The 17,084-nt window shown below is 39.3% G+C and overlaps 2 protein-coding genes and 1 long non-coding RNA gene across 4 annotated transcripts; 1 reads left to right on the top strand and 2 right to left on the bottom strand.

Annotated features, from left to right (window-relative positions):
* Positions 1–4,160: 4,160 nt before the first annotated feature.
* LOC143669197 (histone H2A type 1-A) lies at positions 4,161–4,700 on the bottom strand. Its single transcript, XM_077143815.1, has one exon. The coding sequence runs from the start codon at positions 4,634–4,636 to the stop codon at positions 4,241–4,243; it is 396 nt and encodes a 131-aa protein (XP_076999930.1). The 5' UTR covers positions 4,637–4,700; the 3' UTR covers positions 4,161–4,240.
* A 185-nt stretch (positions 4,701–4,885) lies between these two features.
* On the top strand, positions 4,886–5,381 carry LOC143669196 (histone H2B type 1-A). Its single transcript, XM_077143814.1, has one exon. The coding sequence runs from the start codon at positions 4,913–4,915 to the stop codon at positions 5,321–5,323; it is 411 nt and encodes a 136-aa protein (XP_076999929.1). The 5' UTR covers positions 4,886–4,912; the 3' UTR covers positions 5,324–5,381.
* Positions 5,382–5,650: 269 nt separating this feature from the next.
* On the bottom strand, positions 5,651–8,341 carry LOC143668913 (uncharacterized). 2 transcript variants are annotated; one of them, XR_013168632.1, is made up of 3 exons: positions 7,923–8,341; positions 7,563–7,667; positions 5,651–6,321 (listed from the first exon to the last, which is right to left on the bottom strand). It is a non-coding gene; the product is annotated as an uncharacterized LOC143668913 (long non-coding RNA). The 2 variants fall into 2 exon arrangements; XR_013168631.1 differs by having other exon boundaries at positions 7,599–7,667.
* Between the last annotated feature and the right edge of the window lie 8,743 nt (positions 8,342–17,084).

The following is a 17,084-nucleotide window of genomic DNA, read 5'->3' as shown; positions in this document are numbered from 1 at the left end:
CTACATAATGACTCAATAATCAAAATCATCCCTTAAATTCTGATTTCACAATTATAATATGGCCAACCAATTCTACTCTGGTTAATTACTCTAGGGAAATGAAAATGGTTACATACAAAAAAAACTGCACACAAATATTTTTAACAGCTTTATTCATGATTTTCACAAGCTAGAAACAACCCTTATATCCTTCCATAGCTTCATGAATAACTTTGTCTCATCCATACAATACAATAAAAAGGAATACACTACTAATATGTGACACTACTGAAGGAGGATGTATCAGTAGTTGCGAGGAGTTAGGGTTTGGAGAAGGTGGGACTATAAATGGAATCCTTAAGGGAATTTCTTTGGCTGATGGGACAGTTCTGAATCCCAATTGTGGTTGTGCTTATAGGATTACATATGTGCTGCAAATCTATAAGTATGATACGATTTCATAAAATTACACACACACAACAAACAGCCATCAAGAACTGGTGAAATTTGGGCGGGCCACAGTGGCTCAGCAAGCAAGAATGCTTGCCTGCCAGGCCAGAGGACTCGGGTTTGATTCCTGGTGCCTGCCCATGTAAAAAAAAAAAAAAGCTGGTGAAATCTGAATTAGGACTATAATTAATAGTATTGTAACAATGTCTATATCTTGGTTTTGATACTTGTACTATGTTTACGTAAGATATCTTTGGGAGAAAATGCAGAACTCTGTTTTTGCAACTACTTTGTGCATCTAAAATAAGGAAAACCATTTTCACCTTTATTTTCCTTTGGTAGTTCTGAGCACAGAATGTGAGATTTTCCCCCCTCCAATCATCAGGAAGTTTTGAGGTAAAACTTTATCATATTTTCTGGCTGGGTATACGAATTTCCCAGCCATAATTAAGAAAAGGGCTATTTAATTTCATTGAAAAGAGCGATGTGATAAGGGGCCGGGATTAAACACTAAGCAAAATTAATTTACCATTATGTGGGGTAAGGGGTGCTCAGTGTGGCAAATTGAAAGTTGTAGCATGAATTGTCAAATTTCCTAGCACAGGAAAGAAAATCATCAATGAAACAGATTAAGGAAATTGGGAGGGGGCAGTATTCCTAAATATGCTCTGTAAAAAAAGAAGTTGCTGAGGCTGAAAGAATCCTCAGAGATTAGAGTCTGAGATACACAGACATTCTTCCCTCCCCCAACTTCTTTTAATAGTGATAAAATTCACTATTTATAGTTTATTTTCATTTTCTCAATTTGCTCCAACAGCAGGGAGCACCACTCTAACTACTTCCCTTCAATCTCCAGGGTTGAACATCCAGGAAGTATTCGTATTGGCTCAGCTCTGGTGTCGGTCTCTCTCTTTGGGCCAATCGTTGTGATCTATAGGGGGCGATTGATTTCACTGGCCAAAACAGTGTGCAGTGTGAGCTACTCTGATTGGCCATTTCCAACATCCCATTGCTATTCCAAACAGCAAGTCGTGGACTGTTTGTAAACTGGAATAGGACACAAACGAACGGGATAAAATGGAATCATTTAGATTTGTAATTTCAGAATCCCTCCCCCATCGTATGGTAATGTTTCTGAAAACTTTTATTTTAGCTCTTGGTGTGCACGTGTATTTCTGAGTGTTACCTGAGTTGTATGAAACCTATTTCTTAATATGTGAATTAATGTATAGTAAAAAAATTTTTTTTAATTTGAAAACTCAGTTCTGCAGTTTGCGTATTTTAATTTTATTGTTTATAATGTGTCAGCAGAACATTTCCTTTCTGCCTTTGAGCACGATTGCTCCCTTAACCCCTCTACCTCTCATTCACTCACTTAGATAATAATCCGATCTCCTCATTCCCCTTCTGGGTTTCAACATCAAGCCTTATTTGTCCTTTCTCCATGCCAATTTCATTTGTCTTTATTCTCCTGGATTCTACCTTTTCCACAGTGTGATTTAAGTGCAATATTGAAGTCCTTTTACTGAAGGACTACTACGTGGCTTTCTGAACTTATGAAGTAACAAAAGACATCACCCACCAAAAGTCCTATTTTATTTTCTTAAAATGCCTTATCATGTACTATAATTTGCAATACCCAAGGATGATAGAGTAACACCATAATTTTGAATTAGCTACAATCAGTATTACAGAGAATATAAGTGATATAATAAATTGCCATACTTTGGAAGTTGACCACAGCTCTTTCTCTGAAAACGTGGATGGATGGCTTTGAAAAGAACCTTTGAGTTTCCAATATAATTATTTCCTAATGTGTAAAGTAATTGTGGGGCATTACCCTGCAGAAGGTACTTGCACATGATTTTGTTGTTGGTATTCTCCTTCTGAGGCAGAATCATTTTAATATCTTTTTCAAAAATTTGTCTAATACTCCAGAATAATATTAAATACTAGTAATGAGAAAAGTCTTCTAATGATAAGTATACTATTATTCCACTAAGAAATGAAGGTTATTCAACTAAACATAATAGAAAAATGCCTTTTTTTTCCCTCTATAATGTGAATTCTTTGCATTTTGTTCAGCGTTCAAACAAAACTTACATTCTTAGGTGGATCCAAATTGTCACTGTTTTTTTTAATAGACTGCAGAGTTGATTGCTCATATTTAACAGAAGATTTGTGGCTTCTTATTTATAACTGAGACTGTGCTATACTTCTCAGCATGCTCTCTTCATTAGGTTTTATTAAATTACATTTTCCTAGCAAATATGGTCTTTTTTTTCATAATTGAAACCATTTCATTAGCTGCACATTCATCTTTTTCTTAAAGATGTTAACATGAAACACCCTTGGAAGTCTGGTCTCCGAGAATGGTAACTCATTAATGACTTCAATTTTTGTTTTCCATCTCCCTTAGTCCTCACTGCTTTCTAGGTTCAATTTAAGCAGTTTATAGTTTTTCAAAACTCTTACATTTCATCAGTATCTCCAAATAGGTTACATGGATTTTTATGAACTGCGACCTTGTGATTTTTGAGTACTTTCTTAGGTTAATTTTGTTTTTCTTGCTAAGCAAGGTTCCCAAGATTTGGGTTCATAATTGTTTTCAACAGTAGCTCTTTTATTTATTCAACTTCATAGGTTTGAGTATAATTTCATCAATACAAGTATTGTAAGAAAAAGTAATTTTTTACTTTTTGAATGTCTGTGGTCGTTATAATTGTACAGAGTTTTGTCTTTGCTTTGTGTTTGGAGAATTTCACTTACACCATTTATCCTGTCACCAATTTGTTGGTGTTTTTATTTCTGTAATCTTGGATGTGGCTGCTTTATGATTTTTCCATTGGTTGTATGGGTTTTTACTCATGTGCAGTGTGAAATGACCAACAGTACTATTTTGCCTCATGTAGTGGTGGTAGACCTATTGAAGAATTTATTGCTGAATGAAGATAGCAATTTGTCACATTACCAACTCTAATTTGACACTACTAATTGAATATCAAAGTGGTATCATTTTTGTTTGCAATATACCCTAAATGTACTATTCATTTCTATCGTTTTTCATAGGAAAAATACATATCAAATATTTGTATGTGTATTTTGTCTTGTGGCTTACTAATATGTCACACTGACAAATTTCAAGGTATTGAACCATCCCAGAACCTAGAATGAAATCCCTTGTTAGAAGGCACAAGAGAACTCATGTAGCCTAGAGATATGTTGTGACTTCTTTGCTGCTTGATTCATGTCCACAGACGTGCTCTCAAATGAGTTGAGCTGAAAGCTGAGAGTTTACAAGTTTCCTGCACTGATTTATAACCCAATCATCATTATTTAACTGTACTCTTTGAAATGCAGCCATAAAAAAAGACTTTCACATCTTCACATGTTTTCTTGGTAACTGCTGATTGTCACGATCCTGTGTGACCCTTCTCCCAAGGTCAAAACTGCCTTAAAATGATGGCCTTCCCACTGCTTGGAGCTAGCTACCTAGGGTCGCTGCTCTATTCACTGCTAAAACAGCTCCATCGATAATGACATTTTCCCCAAAGTCAGAGGTTCTGCGAGTTTTGCCTCTGTGGTCAATGCTGTTAGGTCTTTAAAAAGTGAACAGCCTCATTCACCAATCTCTTCAGACCTATTGGTTTACAAAATTAGGTTATTTCCGATTTACCCATTCATTGTCACATTTATTTTTTGTAATCTGCCCCAAACTCTTTTGCTGAAACTGTAGGTGGCTCTGAAAAGAGCCGTTGGTTTAAATTTCTGAGACTCAGCTCACTCAATGAACTTTACAACTTGAGGGACGTTACTTACACTGGACTTTATGATGATGGCTCTCGGTCTTCTTGGGCAGCAGCACAGCCTGGATGTTGGGCAGGACACCGCCCTGCGCGATAGTCACACCACCCAACAACTTGTTGAGCTCCTCATCATTGCGGATAGCCAGCTGCAGGTGGCGCGGGATAATGCGGGTCTTCTTGTTGTCGCGGGCCGCGTTGCCTGCCAGTTCCAGGATCTCGGCCGTCAGGTACTCCAGCACCGCTGCCAGGTACACCGGGGCGCCAGCTCCAATGCGCTCTGCGTAGTTCCCTCTGCGAAGCAGACGATGCACTCGACCCACAGGGAACTGTAGACCTGCCCTGGACGACCGAGACTTCGCTTTAGCACGCGCCTTGCCACCCTGCTTTCCTCTCCCAGACATGACTTTAACATGCAACCACTAGCATAAGAAGAGATGCGGTTACGTTAACCTTAACGGCTGGCAATGGGGCCTATTTATAGTCTAACGGTAGGCTGTGATTTGCTATCTGATTGGCTGTTAGCCGCCTATCCAATCACAGAGCCTTACTGGAGTCACCTTATTTACATACACACCTCTATGCATTGTCCAATCAGATGTTAGATGTGCAAGACGTCATGTGAGTGCTGGGCCTATAAATACCACTCTTCGCGCTGGTTAACGCCGTTCGCTTTGTACATGGTGAAGGTGAGCGGTGTAGCAGCCATGCCTGAGGTGTCTTCAAAAGGCACTATTATCTCCAAGAAAGGGTTCAAAAAAGCTGTGATCAAGACTCAGAAGAAAGAAGGGAAAAAACGCAAGAAGTGCCGGAAGGAGAGCTATTCTATTTACATCTATAAGGTATTGAAACAGGTTCACCCAGACACCGGCATCTCATCAAAGGCTATGAGCATCATGAACTCTTTTGTAACCGATATCTTCGAACGCATTGCGGGCGAGGCGTCGCGCTTGGCGCACTATAACAAGCGCTCAACTATCACTTCTAGGGAGATCCAGACGGCTGTGCGCCTGCTGCTACCCGGGGAGCTTGCCAAACACGCTGTGTCAGAGGGCACCAAGGCCGTTACTAAGTACACCAGCTCCAAGTGAAGTGGTCTAGCCACCAACTAAGCGTTCACCCAAAGGCTCTTTTCAGAGCCACTTATAGACTCCAGGGAAGAGTTGTGGACTTGCACTAAGTGGCTTATGTGCTAACAGGGGTCAGGGCTGATCCTTATGATATGTCCCTTAAGAAGATTTCACAAGGCACGAAGGTTTTTTGCTGATAGGCAAACAGCAGGTTAACCTTCAGTTTAAGCTATTTAATGTAATTGAAGGTGAGCATACCGATTGTTTTATGGACTATTAAAATTAAGTGAAGTTTAGGAAGAAAAATGCTCATGTATTTGCAGCATTTTTGAGAATGGGAGATCTATAAAAACTTAGTCTGCTTTTGTAAATGCTGTACCTCTAGATCAAGAGAGATGAATGTTGCTGGCAGAGTTTGTCACATCTTTCTACCACAGAACAATGAAGGTTCTGGGTCTGAAAAGACCTTAGGCCGTTTGGGAAGTTGGGTGTGGGAGCTCTAAAGCTGCTTAAGTGTTTCCCCGCTGTGTTTGCTGTGGTGCATGAAAAAGCTCATGTAGGTGAGCCTAACTACCTACAGACTAGAGATTTATAAAGCAAAAGTCAGGTTTCTTGGCTTGGTAATGTCATCTGTACACTGGATGCTATATTTTTTGTGCTGGATGGCAACGTAGTGGAATGTGGAGGTCAGTCAGTCTCTAAAAATTTCTATATGAGAACCCAACCACCTAACTAGCAAAAATAAAACTGGCAAAGGAGTAACTAACTGCATCTCCTTTTTTGCCATTACTTTCCTTATTGGATTCCCATGTTTCTTCACACTTGGGAGTAGAAGATAATTAAACATGAAGTTGTGTCCTGTATTGCTGGTTTTAAAAATAGGAATTTGAAAGTTTAGACCATACAACTATGAGCAATTGATTTTTGACAAAGGTGCTAAGTTTATGCAGTGGGGAACACAGTCTTAAAAACGGTGTTGAGGAAACTGGATATCCATACACAGAATCACCACTCCATCTCTGTATAAAAAAGAAAATGAAATACATAAATGAGTAAGTTGAAGTAAATTTCTGGAAATTGCAGTAATTTGAACTAAATATACCATCTTTTTAACATTTTTTTAAAAATACTTTGCCCACTTTGTAGGAGTTGAGGTGATCATGAAAGAGTGGGGAATCCAAACTACCCTGACTTAAATATTGGCATCCTGTTTTGATGCCTGCATATCCTGTTAAGTTTAGAACCTCCCAGTACTTGAACCCGCTAAACTCATAAATTTTAATAAAAGTAATGCAAAAGAGATCAAGCTGAAGTCACTTTGGTGTGGCATTCAATAGTGGTTTGCTGACCCACTTGTTTCCACCCCCCAATGCATCAATTAACCGGTTCTCAAAGACAAATATTAAACTTCCCCATCTGGGAAGCCCTGGATACTCCCAGTGAGGAGAACCAATAGGATGAGCCCTCAATACTGAGGCTTGCCCCTTTGAAGCTTATTCCTGCAAAGAAGCTGTGCTTTTTTATAATTATGCCTGGAAGTCACACACACACACACACACACACACACACACACACACACACACACACCCAGTGAACCTGTCTTGTTGCTTGTGTGACCTAAGTCAACTCAGCAGGTGAACTCACTGCCCTCCCCACTACATGGGCCATGACTCCCAGAGTATAAATTTTCCTGCAATTTGAGACCTGAATTCCAGGGATGAGCTGAGATCTGGCACCATGGGATTAAGCAAGCCTTCTTTGCCCAAAAGCTGGTATGGAGAAATGAGAGTTTCAGTGCTCAGATATTTGAGCCAAGAGATTATCCTGGAAGTTATTCGTAAACATTACATATAGATATCCCTTTTTAGTGTACCGTGTATTAGAGAACTAGAGGGAAAAATCTCTGTTCAGCTATGTTCCAGTAGCTTTGATTCTTGAAGACAACCGTATACAGCCTTTACAGTATGACCACATGAGTGTGAATACCTTCCTAGTGCGCTTACCCACAGTATAGACAGATCAGTTAAAAAAAAAATGCTGATATGTATGGTAAAGGTTAAAAAGTTTGTCAATTAAACTACTGGTGGCCAGTGACAGGGATAAGGGGCATGGGCTGTTATGAATTTTTCTGACATGCAGATGTTCTAAAACTGATAATGGCAATAAATACACAACCATGTTAATTGTGAGCCAAGCCCACAATGTTACCATTGTGAGATATGAGTATTTCTCTAGACTATTTTGTTTTTTTAAACGTTACCAACTCCAGTGTACAAATATCCCCAAGCAAAGGCACCGTAATTCGGGGTCCAATATTTGCAGTTACAGGGCATCCAGTTTTGTCCAGAGGAAAGCTCATGCCATCCTGTAAAATAAAGCATAAGCACATGCTCACGTTTCCACAACCGATCTTTATGGGCTTAAGTAGAAGGGTCTTTCCACACGCCCAGGAACTTACATAAGACAGCAACAACCCAAAATAAACGCTAGCCGTACCCGACCCCCTCATAGCCCTTATTCGTAGAAATGTTACGGGTAAGTTATTTTTCTTCTGGTCCTTCAACAGATACAACCCCACGCCCAACATTTAATAGCACCATTTGCGTATACAGCTCTTTACCAAGAACGGAAGTGGTTCTGAAAAGAACCTTAACCAGTGTAAGGATTACTTAACGGTCACGCATGAACTTTGACCCCATCTGAGATTTTGTATTCAGCAGCTCACGGAGAAAACCGAAGCAAAAAGCCTCTGCTGGCAACGCCCCAACGACGACAAAAATCCGTTAAGTTTCAGTCACATAGTAGTTACGATCCCCGTCATGACACCGCAACGTTCCCAGTAGTTAACCCGGCGAGAGCAGCTATTCAAGCTCCATAAAGTTGCAGACGAAGTCGCTCTTTTGTATTATTTCTTACGATTTATTCTTCGGAGATTTCGAACATCTCTTCCCTTCCTCTCTTCGTTGCAGTCTTTATGCAAGTTGCAGCTATTTCTCAGACACAGGAAAGCGCGCTCATCTTATGCTTAAAGAGAGTTAACTGCCGAACCGCGGTATTTATAGGCACAGAGCTCCAATGACGCCTTGCTCCTCCAACATCTGATTGGATAATGGTAATGGCATGTATGTAAATCAGGCGATTCCAGTAAGGCTCTGTGATTGGATAGCTATCGACCAATTAGATAACAAATGAGAGCCTACACTCAGATTATAAGTAGTCCCCAGTAGTTACTCTAATGTTATCTTTTATAGTTGTAAGAAGCTAACTTTACCCGCGGCTGGAAGCAGGGTTGGCACCAAAGTCAAGTTCCACTCCAGTTCCCAGGGGGACGAGTGTGCCGCCTGCTCTGCAAAACCAACTTTCAGAGCCAGTTGGGGCTGGTTCCTTGTGTGCTTGGCGGCAGTGCTGAAGTACCTGACCGCGGAGATTCTGGAGCTGGCGGGCAACAGGGCATGTGACAAGAACACCCGCACCTGCAGCTGGCCATCCGCAAGCACGAGGAGCTCAAAAAGCTGCTGAGCAAGGTCACCATCACAGCGTCCTGCCCAACATCCAGGCCGTACTACTGCCCAAGAAGACGGAGAGCCACCATCGTAAGTCCCATGCAAGTGACACTGCCAAGTTGTGAAGACCGTCGAGTGAGCTAAGTCTCAGAAAAAAATAGGCGAACTGAAATCAAAAACTCTATCCAGAGTGCCACCCACAGTTTCAGAGAAAAGGCTGTGCATGGGCTATAAAAGACAGCAGTGCAATTCTCCAGCAATATACTATTGATAAAAACAACTGAACACACTTTAAGTCGCAAGCATTGGAAATAGCCTTTAATTCTAGTAACAGTTGCCAGATGCTTTTCATAGAGACTCAAAAATACTGACAAAAAGGCCTAGGTTTCTGGCCTTTGAGATGCCCATTAGGGTGACCTGCTTTGGTATATATCTCAGAGCTCGTAATCAGCTCCTGAAAGCAGCAATGCCATCTTTAAGATTCCCAGAGTCCTTGGGAGAAGGAGCAAATGTCAATTATTCCAGCACTGTGACAACTACAATTACTGATGTAATAAGACAGAGAATTCTATTTAGGGCTTGTGTTTTAATGACTTGGAGGCTATACCTAAGTGAAGATTGGATTAGAACCAATAAATGGAAGTGTGTAATAATTGCCTTTCTGCTTAGCCCTGGACACCAGTTCTACAGGACATAAGCTAACCACCAAGGCTTTCTAAAAAGTTATTTCCAAATATGCTAAGATGGTTCAACATCATGCAGTATTTAGATTTGATATATTAATGAGACAAAAGTTAGAAAGCAAGTTATTCTCAAGATTTAGTAAAAGGGCATATGTGGATATATTAGATCTATTATTTTACACAGAAAAGTGGTATTTACAATTTTTGTGTAAAATACAAACTTTTTTAAATGAGAATTGTTTCTTAAAATGTAGACTGAGCTATATCTCAAAAAAGATGACCAACGTTGTGTGTAATGGTGAAACACTAGTGTTAGTGTCCTTAAAATAAGTCAGAAATAGAAGACAAAAAGGCCTTTGATCAATATAATTATTGAAATTATTCAAGAATTTTTGGCACATGACTTTTCAAAAGTTGTAACTACAAAAAAGAAACAAAATGGCTTCAGTTGATTTCTTTGTGCTGGGAACAAAATAAATTGAAAAGCCAATGACCATTTCCTAAGACTGTCAAATACAAAGTAACTGTATAATAGTCAGCAGTTTTGTTTAATTAAGGTTAGAAAACTTACTTCATATTCCCACTGATTATCTCAAAAATAATAATAAAAGCCATAGCTAGACTATTGAGATCTACACATTATAAAACGTGTAAAAGCAGGTATGGAAAAAAGTGTAAAGTTCTAAAAGAAGGTTAGTAAAAGTTGAAAACAAATTTCATGAATTGAATAGGTACATCGAATTTATGAATAAGTCCATTGTCTCACTTTCCAGGAACCTATAACCTCCAGATGAGTTCCTAGGCCAGATAAGTCCTGAAGCTCAAAGGAGCCAACCTCTCTAAGAACACAAACTAGTTCCATCCCCCATCCCCCATCCCCCATCCCACATTTTTGACCACCGTTTCCAACATGAAAAAGTTAGAATGGCCATAGCCCAAATACCCCTAAAGATTGGGAGAAAAATCAAAGAAGGATGAGTTATAACAGAGAAGATAAGCTTTAACAAATGAGTATGACTGCTGAATCATTATATTGATATTTCTTTTAGTCTCCAGTGTCTTGGAGCAGCTGGATGGAAAAACCTAAAATTGTGGAACTGTAAACCATACCAAACTCTGAAACCTGTTCTATAACTGATTGTTGCAGTGTGCTTTGAAATTTGTTTCCTTTTTTATATATATTATTTTTCACAGTTAAAAAGTGGAATAGATTATAGAGTCCATAATTTTTTTTTAAAAAGTCAATTGTCTCTTGAATCAATGTACATAAATATTAAGTAAGGAATGCAAGTTGGAGAGGGGCTGGAACAACAGGAAGAAAAATTTGGAAAACTGTGGAAAGGAAATTGCATAGATATGTTGAACAAAATTAGATAATAATGCTTAGAACATGACAAACATCATTTAAAAATCAGGAAGATTACCGATGTAAATAAGTGATTGAATAAATAAATGAATGAGGGATATGAGGCAAGTCTTCTATGCTGTAGAATTAAAATATATATATAGTATGTAGATACTCCTCCAACAAGGAGGTGGAGCTTAACCCCTAGAGATATCTTGTATCAGGTGGTAAAATCCTCCTTCATACTTTTCTGAGTGTTCTTCTCTTTCAAATGCACTTCATAATGCTTTCTTAAAGTTCTCCCGAAAATCCTATCTAATGAAGATATAGACATAACTCATTGGAGGAAACTGGTACATGTATCCCATCTCTGACTTGCATTCCATGTCTTTTGCCTTGATTACTCTATTGAAACTGCTCTCGTTAAGATCACCAATTGCTATTCAATGGCCTCTTTTCTGTCCTTATATGACACTTTCAGACTGCTTTCTGACTCTCAGAAATTCTTCAGGCAGTACTATTTACTAGTTTTTCTGGTACTCTCCAGTTCAAATCTTTCATTCTTTAATGGGAATATCTTTCTCTACTCAGCCTTTAATGCTGCCGTCTAAATGCTTAAAAATTCCCAGAGACTTGAAGCCTTTTTTCTTAAACTCCAGATTCATAGATTTATGCATTTATTCCATAATATTAATTGAGAGCTTATAAGATGCCAGGCATTATTATAAATAACGCTGAAACAAACCTCTCTATGCTTATAGAACTTTTCTTCTGCGATAGGAGTACCTTAAGAAATATTTTCAACATTGGAAGTCCAGCGGGGAACCAAGGAGGGTCGGGATTCCTCATTCTCGCTCAGTTCCCACATTCCACTCATCATCAGATTTACATACAGGATGCCTTCTCTTCATTGGCCATACCTCTGATTAAGGTTTCTCCACCACTCCCAGCAACTTTCAGGGCCAAACTCAGATTCCATAGCTTAGCTGTGGATCTAGCCTTGCCCACCCCACAGGGCCCTTTTCTCATCATATTCATCTATGCTGTGGTCAGATCAATCTACCTGCAGTTAAACCCATTTAGCTTTAACTCACCTTTGTCTTTCTTAGTTGTATTCCCTCCAAGGGATGTTCTCCTGCCCTTTCTTCATTTAATTCATTTCTAAATATCACTCAAGTTTATGCTCAAATGTTACCTCATTTGTGAAGTTTTTCTTGACCATCGGCCTCATCTTAGGGCCAACTAGATGTCCCTCCTTTGTGACCCGGTTGCACGCTGAATGAACTTCAATCATAGCATTTAACATACTCCAGTGGACCTTGTGAGTGCCTCTCTCTTCTACTAAACTGTAAATCATGTTGCAATGTTTTAATTATTTGGCCTAGCATAGTGCTTAAAACATAGGAAACGCCTATTAATTGCTGGTTGAATATATTAGTAAATGTATTTTCTGTATTTTTGCTATTTTAATGACAAGATAATAAAAACAAAAAAAACTGAAAGGAAAAAGTCATTCATGATTAATTTTAATATATTGGTTTGTAAAACATTGTATCATTACATTTTTTTCTAAAAAGTTATATCATTTTTATAATTCTTATTTTCAATAGCTGCATAATACTCCATCAAAGACACTGAGCACTTACTTTGTGCCACACACTCTTCTAAGTGCACTATGCATTTCATCTTGTTAATTCTCAAAGAAATCCTATAGGTGATGTTATTATTACACCCATTTTACAGACAAAGAGTTTAAACATATTTGAAGTTACAGAGCTAGCATTGGAGCTCAGACTTTAGCCCAGATAGTCTGACAGTAGAGTCCATCTTATTCACTCCCTGTGCTGAAGTGATGTTCCATAATTTAGTTGGATGTATCCATTCTCCCATTGCTGGCTACTCAGGCTGCTTCCAGGGTTTCATTATTACAGGCAATGCTGTAGTGAACATCTGTGTACAAATAGCTTTTTCTTTCTGCTGAAGCTTTTGCTGAAACAGTCCTGGGATGTATAGGATGACTGGGCTAAAGACTATGCAAGATTTTTTTACTTTGACTGTGTATTGTTAAGTTGTTCTTCCATACGGTTGCATCAGATGGCCATCAGCAAAGCATGAGAGTATCTGTTTTATTTTGCCTCCACAAAATTATGTGTTATTTAAATAAAGATTTCCTTAGTTGGTAGGATAAAGCAATACCACATTATTTTAATGTACATGTCTTTTTATCAAGGTGAGACATTTTTATATATATATATATAGAGAGAGAGAGAGATGAATATCGCCAGAATGTATATGTATATAAATATATAGCTGGTCAACCCCATCTTGTAAAATGTCACTTTGGAACCATTTAAGAATAATTTAAACAGAAAATTCATATTAGTTGTTTTCTAACATTATGAAACTAATGTTAGACTCTTAATTGGATAGTTGCAAAATCTGAATAAAGCAATTTGATAATGTAGTTCACAAGAGGCAGTTGGATTTTTTAAAACCTGGCAAAAGACAAATTCCTCATTAATTTGAAAATGCGGTCACACATGAGCTCCTTTGACGTTCAATATAATCATAGTTGACACCAGAGGGAGCCCGGTAGGCATTCCATGTGAAAATATCTCCAATTTTTAATGTATTTCTGAAATAACATTGGAGAAAATGTACAGTGAGATTATAAATGCTTTATTTAATAGTCCCAGGGAGAAAAAATAGAAATCAGTGTTTAAAAGGCACATTCAGGCTTCAAGCTTTCTGTGAACTGGGAAAGAAGCAAGGTAAGAACGGTGATTAAATAACAATTACAGAATAGCCACAGACCTCTATAGAGATCTTGCTTCACTTGTTATTTCTGCCTCCTGGAAGTGTGGGGATTAGACTGACCTGCTTCAGAGCCCGGTTCTTTCTGAGCTGAGAGTTCTTGAGGAAGTTATCTGACCTCTCTGAGTCCCAGTCTCCTTACTTGCTGTGTGTGTGATAATACCTACCTCAGGGTTTTAGTGAAGATCAAGTTGAGATGATAAAAATAGAGCACCTGGCACACAGCACAGTCTCAAAAATATTTTTTTCATCTCAATGGTTTCAACCAGGGGTAATTTCGCATTGCAAGGGATATTGGCAATGTCTGGAAACATTTTGGTTTGTCACAAGAGGACAGCATCTAATGGGCAGAGGTCAGGAATGCTGCTAAACATCTTACAATGCTCAGAACTGCCCCTCACAGCAAAGAATTATCTGACCTTGAAAGTCAAATAGCGCTGAGATTGAGAAACTCTGATCTAGAGAAATCCGATATTACCATTAACACTCCTTTGCCAAGAGTCAATTCTGTGTCCGATTCTATGTGAGTTTTTGAAGATATAATGAAATACAAAAACATTGCCACTCAAGGGATTGCAATCTATCAATGAAACTATGGCTTGTTAACAGTCTGCAAGTTTGGAGGTGGGAAAGTGTGAGGGAAGTGCGGAGGACACTGTGTTAGTTTAGAGCAGACACGTGCATCCTGCTGCAGGGCAAGGGGGCAGAGTGCCCTAGACCCCTTAAGGCAGTCTGCCTGCAGGTGGAGCCATCCAGAGTCACCTCGCAGAGCTCATCATTCCCTAACCCTAGGTTTGCTTGAGAGAGATGAGCTGTTGGCTTCCTCAGTGTGTCTGCCCTTCCCTGCCCTTCCCTGCAGGGTTGGAGAGCTTGAGGATAACTCCCACCTCCTGATACCCAACACATCGCTTCCCGGGGTTCTTGTTAGCCATGGAATAAGAGAGGCGCCACTTCTGCATACCCCAGCAGCCAGTGGAGTATAGGAGAAAGGTTATTCTTCCCATTTGGGTGTGATGTAACCATTGCCAAAGTCTTTTTTGTGACGATGAAATATGATTTGCTTCCATTTAACTTTCATATTGGTCTTTGTTCTACTCTCTCTAGGCCAATACTTGACTTCTTTTCCTCCATCTCTAATTTTTTCTGAGTCAAGAAGAACTGGAAATACCTTTGTTAGGAGCTTGGAATTTAAATATGTGATACCTTCCATCAAGTCTTCATTTCTCAAATTTTACAGAAGATTGAATGGTAAACTTTTCTGAAATCCAAATTTTCTCTAAGGAAAATACCTGTTAAATACCTACAAAATATCAAGGACATATAATTGTTAAAGTATAGAGACAAGTTAGACCCAGCACCCATCTACTAGGGAGTTTGCAGTCTAGTGGTGGTGGTAGAAAGAATTCCAAATTCATATGTAGATTAACTATTTACTGCTGTGTAACAAACTACCTCAAAATTCGTGTCTTGTAATAATATCATTTATCATCTCACAGCTTCTGTGGGTCAGGCCTCTGGGAGTGGCTTGCCTGGGTCCTGGCTCAGGGTCTCTAACAAGGTTGCAGCCATCATGAGGCCCAGTGGGAAGGATCCACATTTTAGCTTACTCATGCGGTTGTTGGCAGGATTCATTTCTTCAGACTTTTGGACAGAGGCATCAATTCTTCATAAGCTGTTGGCTGGGAGTGTCCCTTGGTTCCTTTCCACATGGACCTCTCCACAGAGCATCTTACAACAGGGCACCTTATTTCATCAGAACTTGCAAGTGAGAGAGCAAGGGAGAGATGGAAAGAGTGCTAGCAAGACAGAGGTCACAGTCTTTTGTAACCTGCTCATGGACATGAAATCCCATCCTTTTTGCAATATTTTATTTATTGGAAGCAAGTCATTACGTTCAGTTCACGCTCAAGGGGAAGCGATTACACAAAGAGGTGAATGGCAGAAGGCAGGAATCCATGGAAGCCAAAACAGAGGCTGCCTACCCCATGGAGTCCACTCAAAGGAATTAGCCCTCCTCAGAGGAACAGCTGATTAGGGGCTGGGGCAGGGGAAGTATGAGATGAGCCTAGACATTCTTGTTATGACAAAAGTAAGGAAGTGGTCAAACAAATGACAAGGACATGTCAAAAGGAAACCGGAGCCTGCTTGAAAGGGAGCCAACCCATCAAATATAGGAAAAATAATAAAATTTTGAGTATCTGGATAATTAACTATATATATCTGTGTGTGATACACACACACACGTATATATAAAATAAGTTGTAAACCGTTGGAAAAAGGAGAATTCATTAATCCATTCTGATAAGCAAACAAACAAATGCAAAAGGAGGTAGAACACTGAGTACTCTTTGGTAAACGTTCAGGGAAATGGAAAATGTTGGAAATGGAAAAATCATTTTGTAAATCATAGTGAAGATTGGTTCAGACAGGAATCATTGACAGATTCTACATCTGGGGGAAATTTGATGAGGAGCTGGATATTTGCATGGTCTTAAAGCATCTTGCCACAGATGCTTGTTGGTTGCAAGTAGAAATATAGCAACTTTACAGTAGAGAAATGAAACAACACTTGAGTGTTCAAAGTCACCAATGAGGGGCAAATGGACATGATGTACCTCCAGATATACTAGATAGACTGAGAAGGACACATCATCATCCAGGCAGTGTTCTGGCTGAGAACACAGGTCCTGAATCCAGTCGTGAGGAAATAGCATATAAATCCTAAGAGAGGAGCATTTTAAAGAAGAAAAAGATGCTATTCTTCAAAAATGCCATAAATGACAAAAGCCCAAGAAAAGGTCCAGAGTAAAGGGGATCCTAAGTGACAACCACAGAAAGAGAATGTCTCTCTTCTTCCCCTGGATACTGTGAGGTCTAGAGAGGATAGCTGGAACTGTTGAAGCTACCTGCATCAGTCTGAGGATGAAGCCAATATCAAGAATAGCAACCCAGAAAGAGGGAAATAACTCCAACCCTCAATGAAATCAAGGACATGGGGAATCAACTAGCCTGACCTACATTGAGACTTCCAATTATGGTAGAGGTTAAACTCTCTTTTTAAGCAATTTTGAGTTGGGGTCTCTGTTACTTGCAGCCTAAGGCATTTTTACTTATACCACCACTCTCATAGTTTCAACTTATCATGAATTTGTATTAATAACTCCCCAATAAAATTTTCCAGCTCAGTCCTCTTCACTGATTTTCACACATATATGTCCAGGTGTCTGCTGTTGAGTGACTCCACCTGGAGGTCCCACCTTATCTCAAACTTAGCATGTCCTAAACTAAACTTATCCACAGTCTTCTGTTATCTCTAAACTGGACTAATCTGTATTCACACAGTAAAATTTCTACTTTTACTGAGGGATAGCTCAGGATGAGAGGCTGGTGTACAAGAGCAAATTTTCAGTTAATGTCTAAGCCTACACCAGCAGCTG

This window comes from Tamandua tetradactyla, chromosome 25, assembly GCF_023851605.1.
Source record: "Tamandua tetradactyla isolate mTamTet1 chromosome 25, mTamTet1.pri, whole genome shotgun sequence".
Classification (NCBI taxonomy): Eukaryota; Metazoa; Chordata; class Mammalia; order Pilosa; family Myrmecophagidae; genus Tamandua; species Tamandua tetradactyla.
The sequence above is the reverse complement of the archived record's forward strand: the minus strand, read 5'-3'. Positions and strand labels throughout refer to the sequence as shown.

Coding starts and splice junctions, on each gene's coding strand:
- LOC143669197 (XM_077143815.1), bottom strand. CDS start 4,636: ATGTCTGGGAGAGGAAAGCAGGGTGGCAAGGCGCGTGCTAAAGCGAAG.
- LOC143669196 (XM_077143814.1), top strand. CDS start 4,913: ATGGTGAAGGTGAGCGGTGTAGCAGCCATGCCTGAGGTGTCTTCAAAA.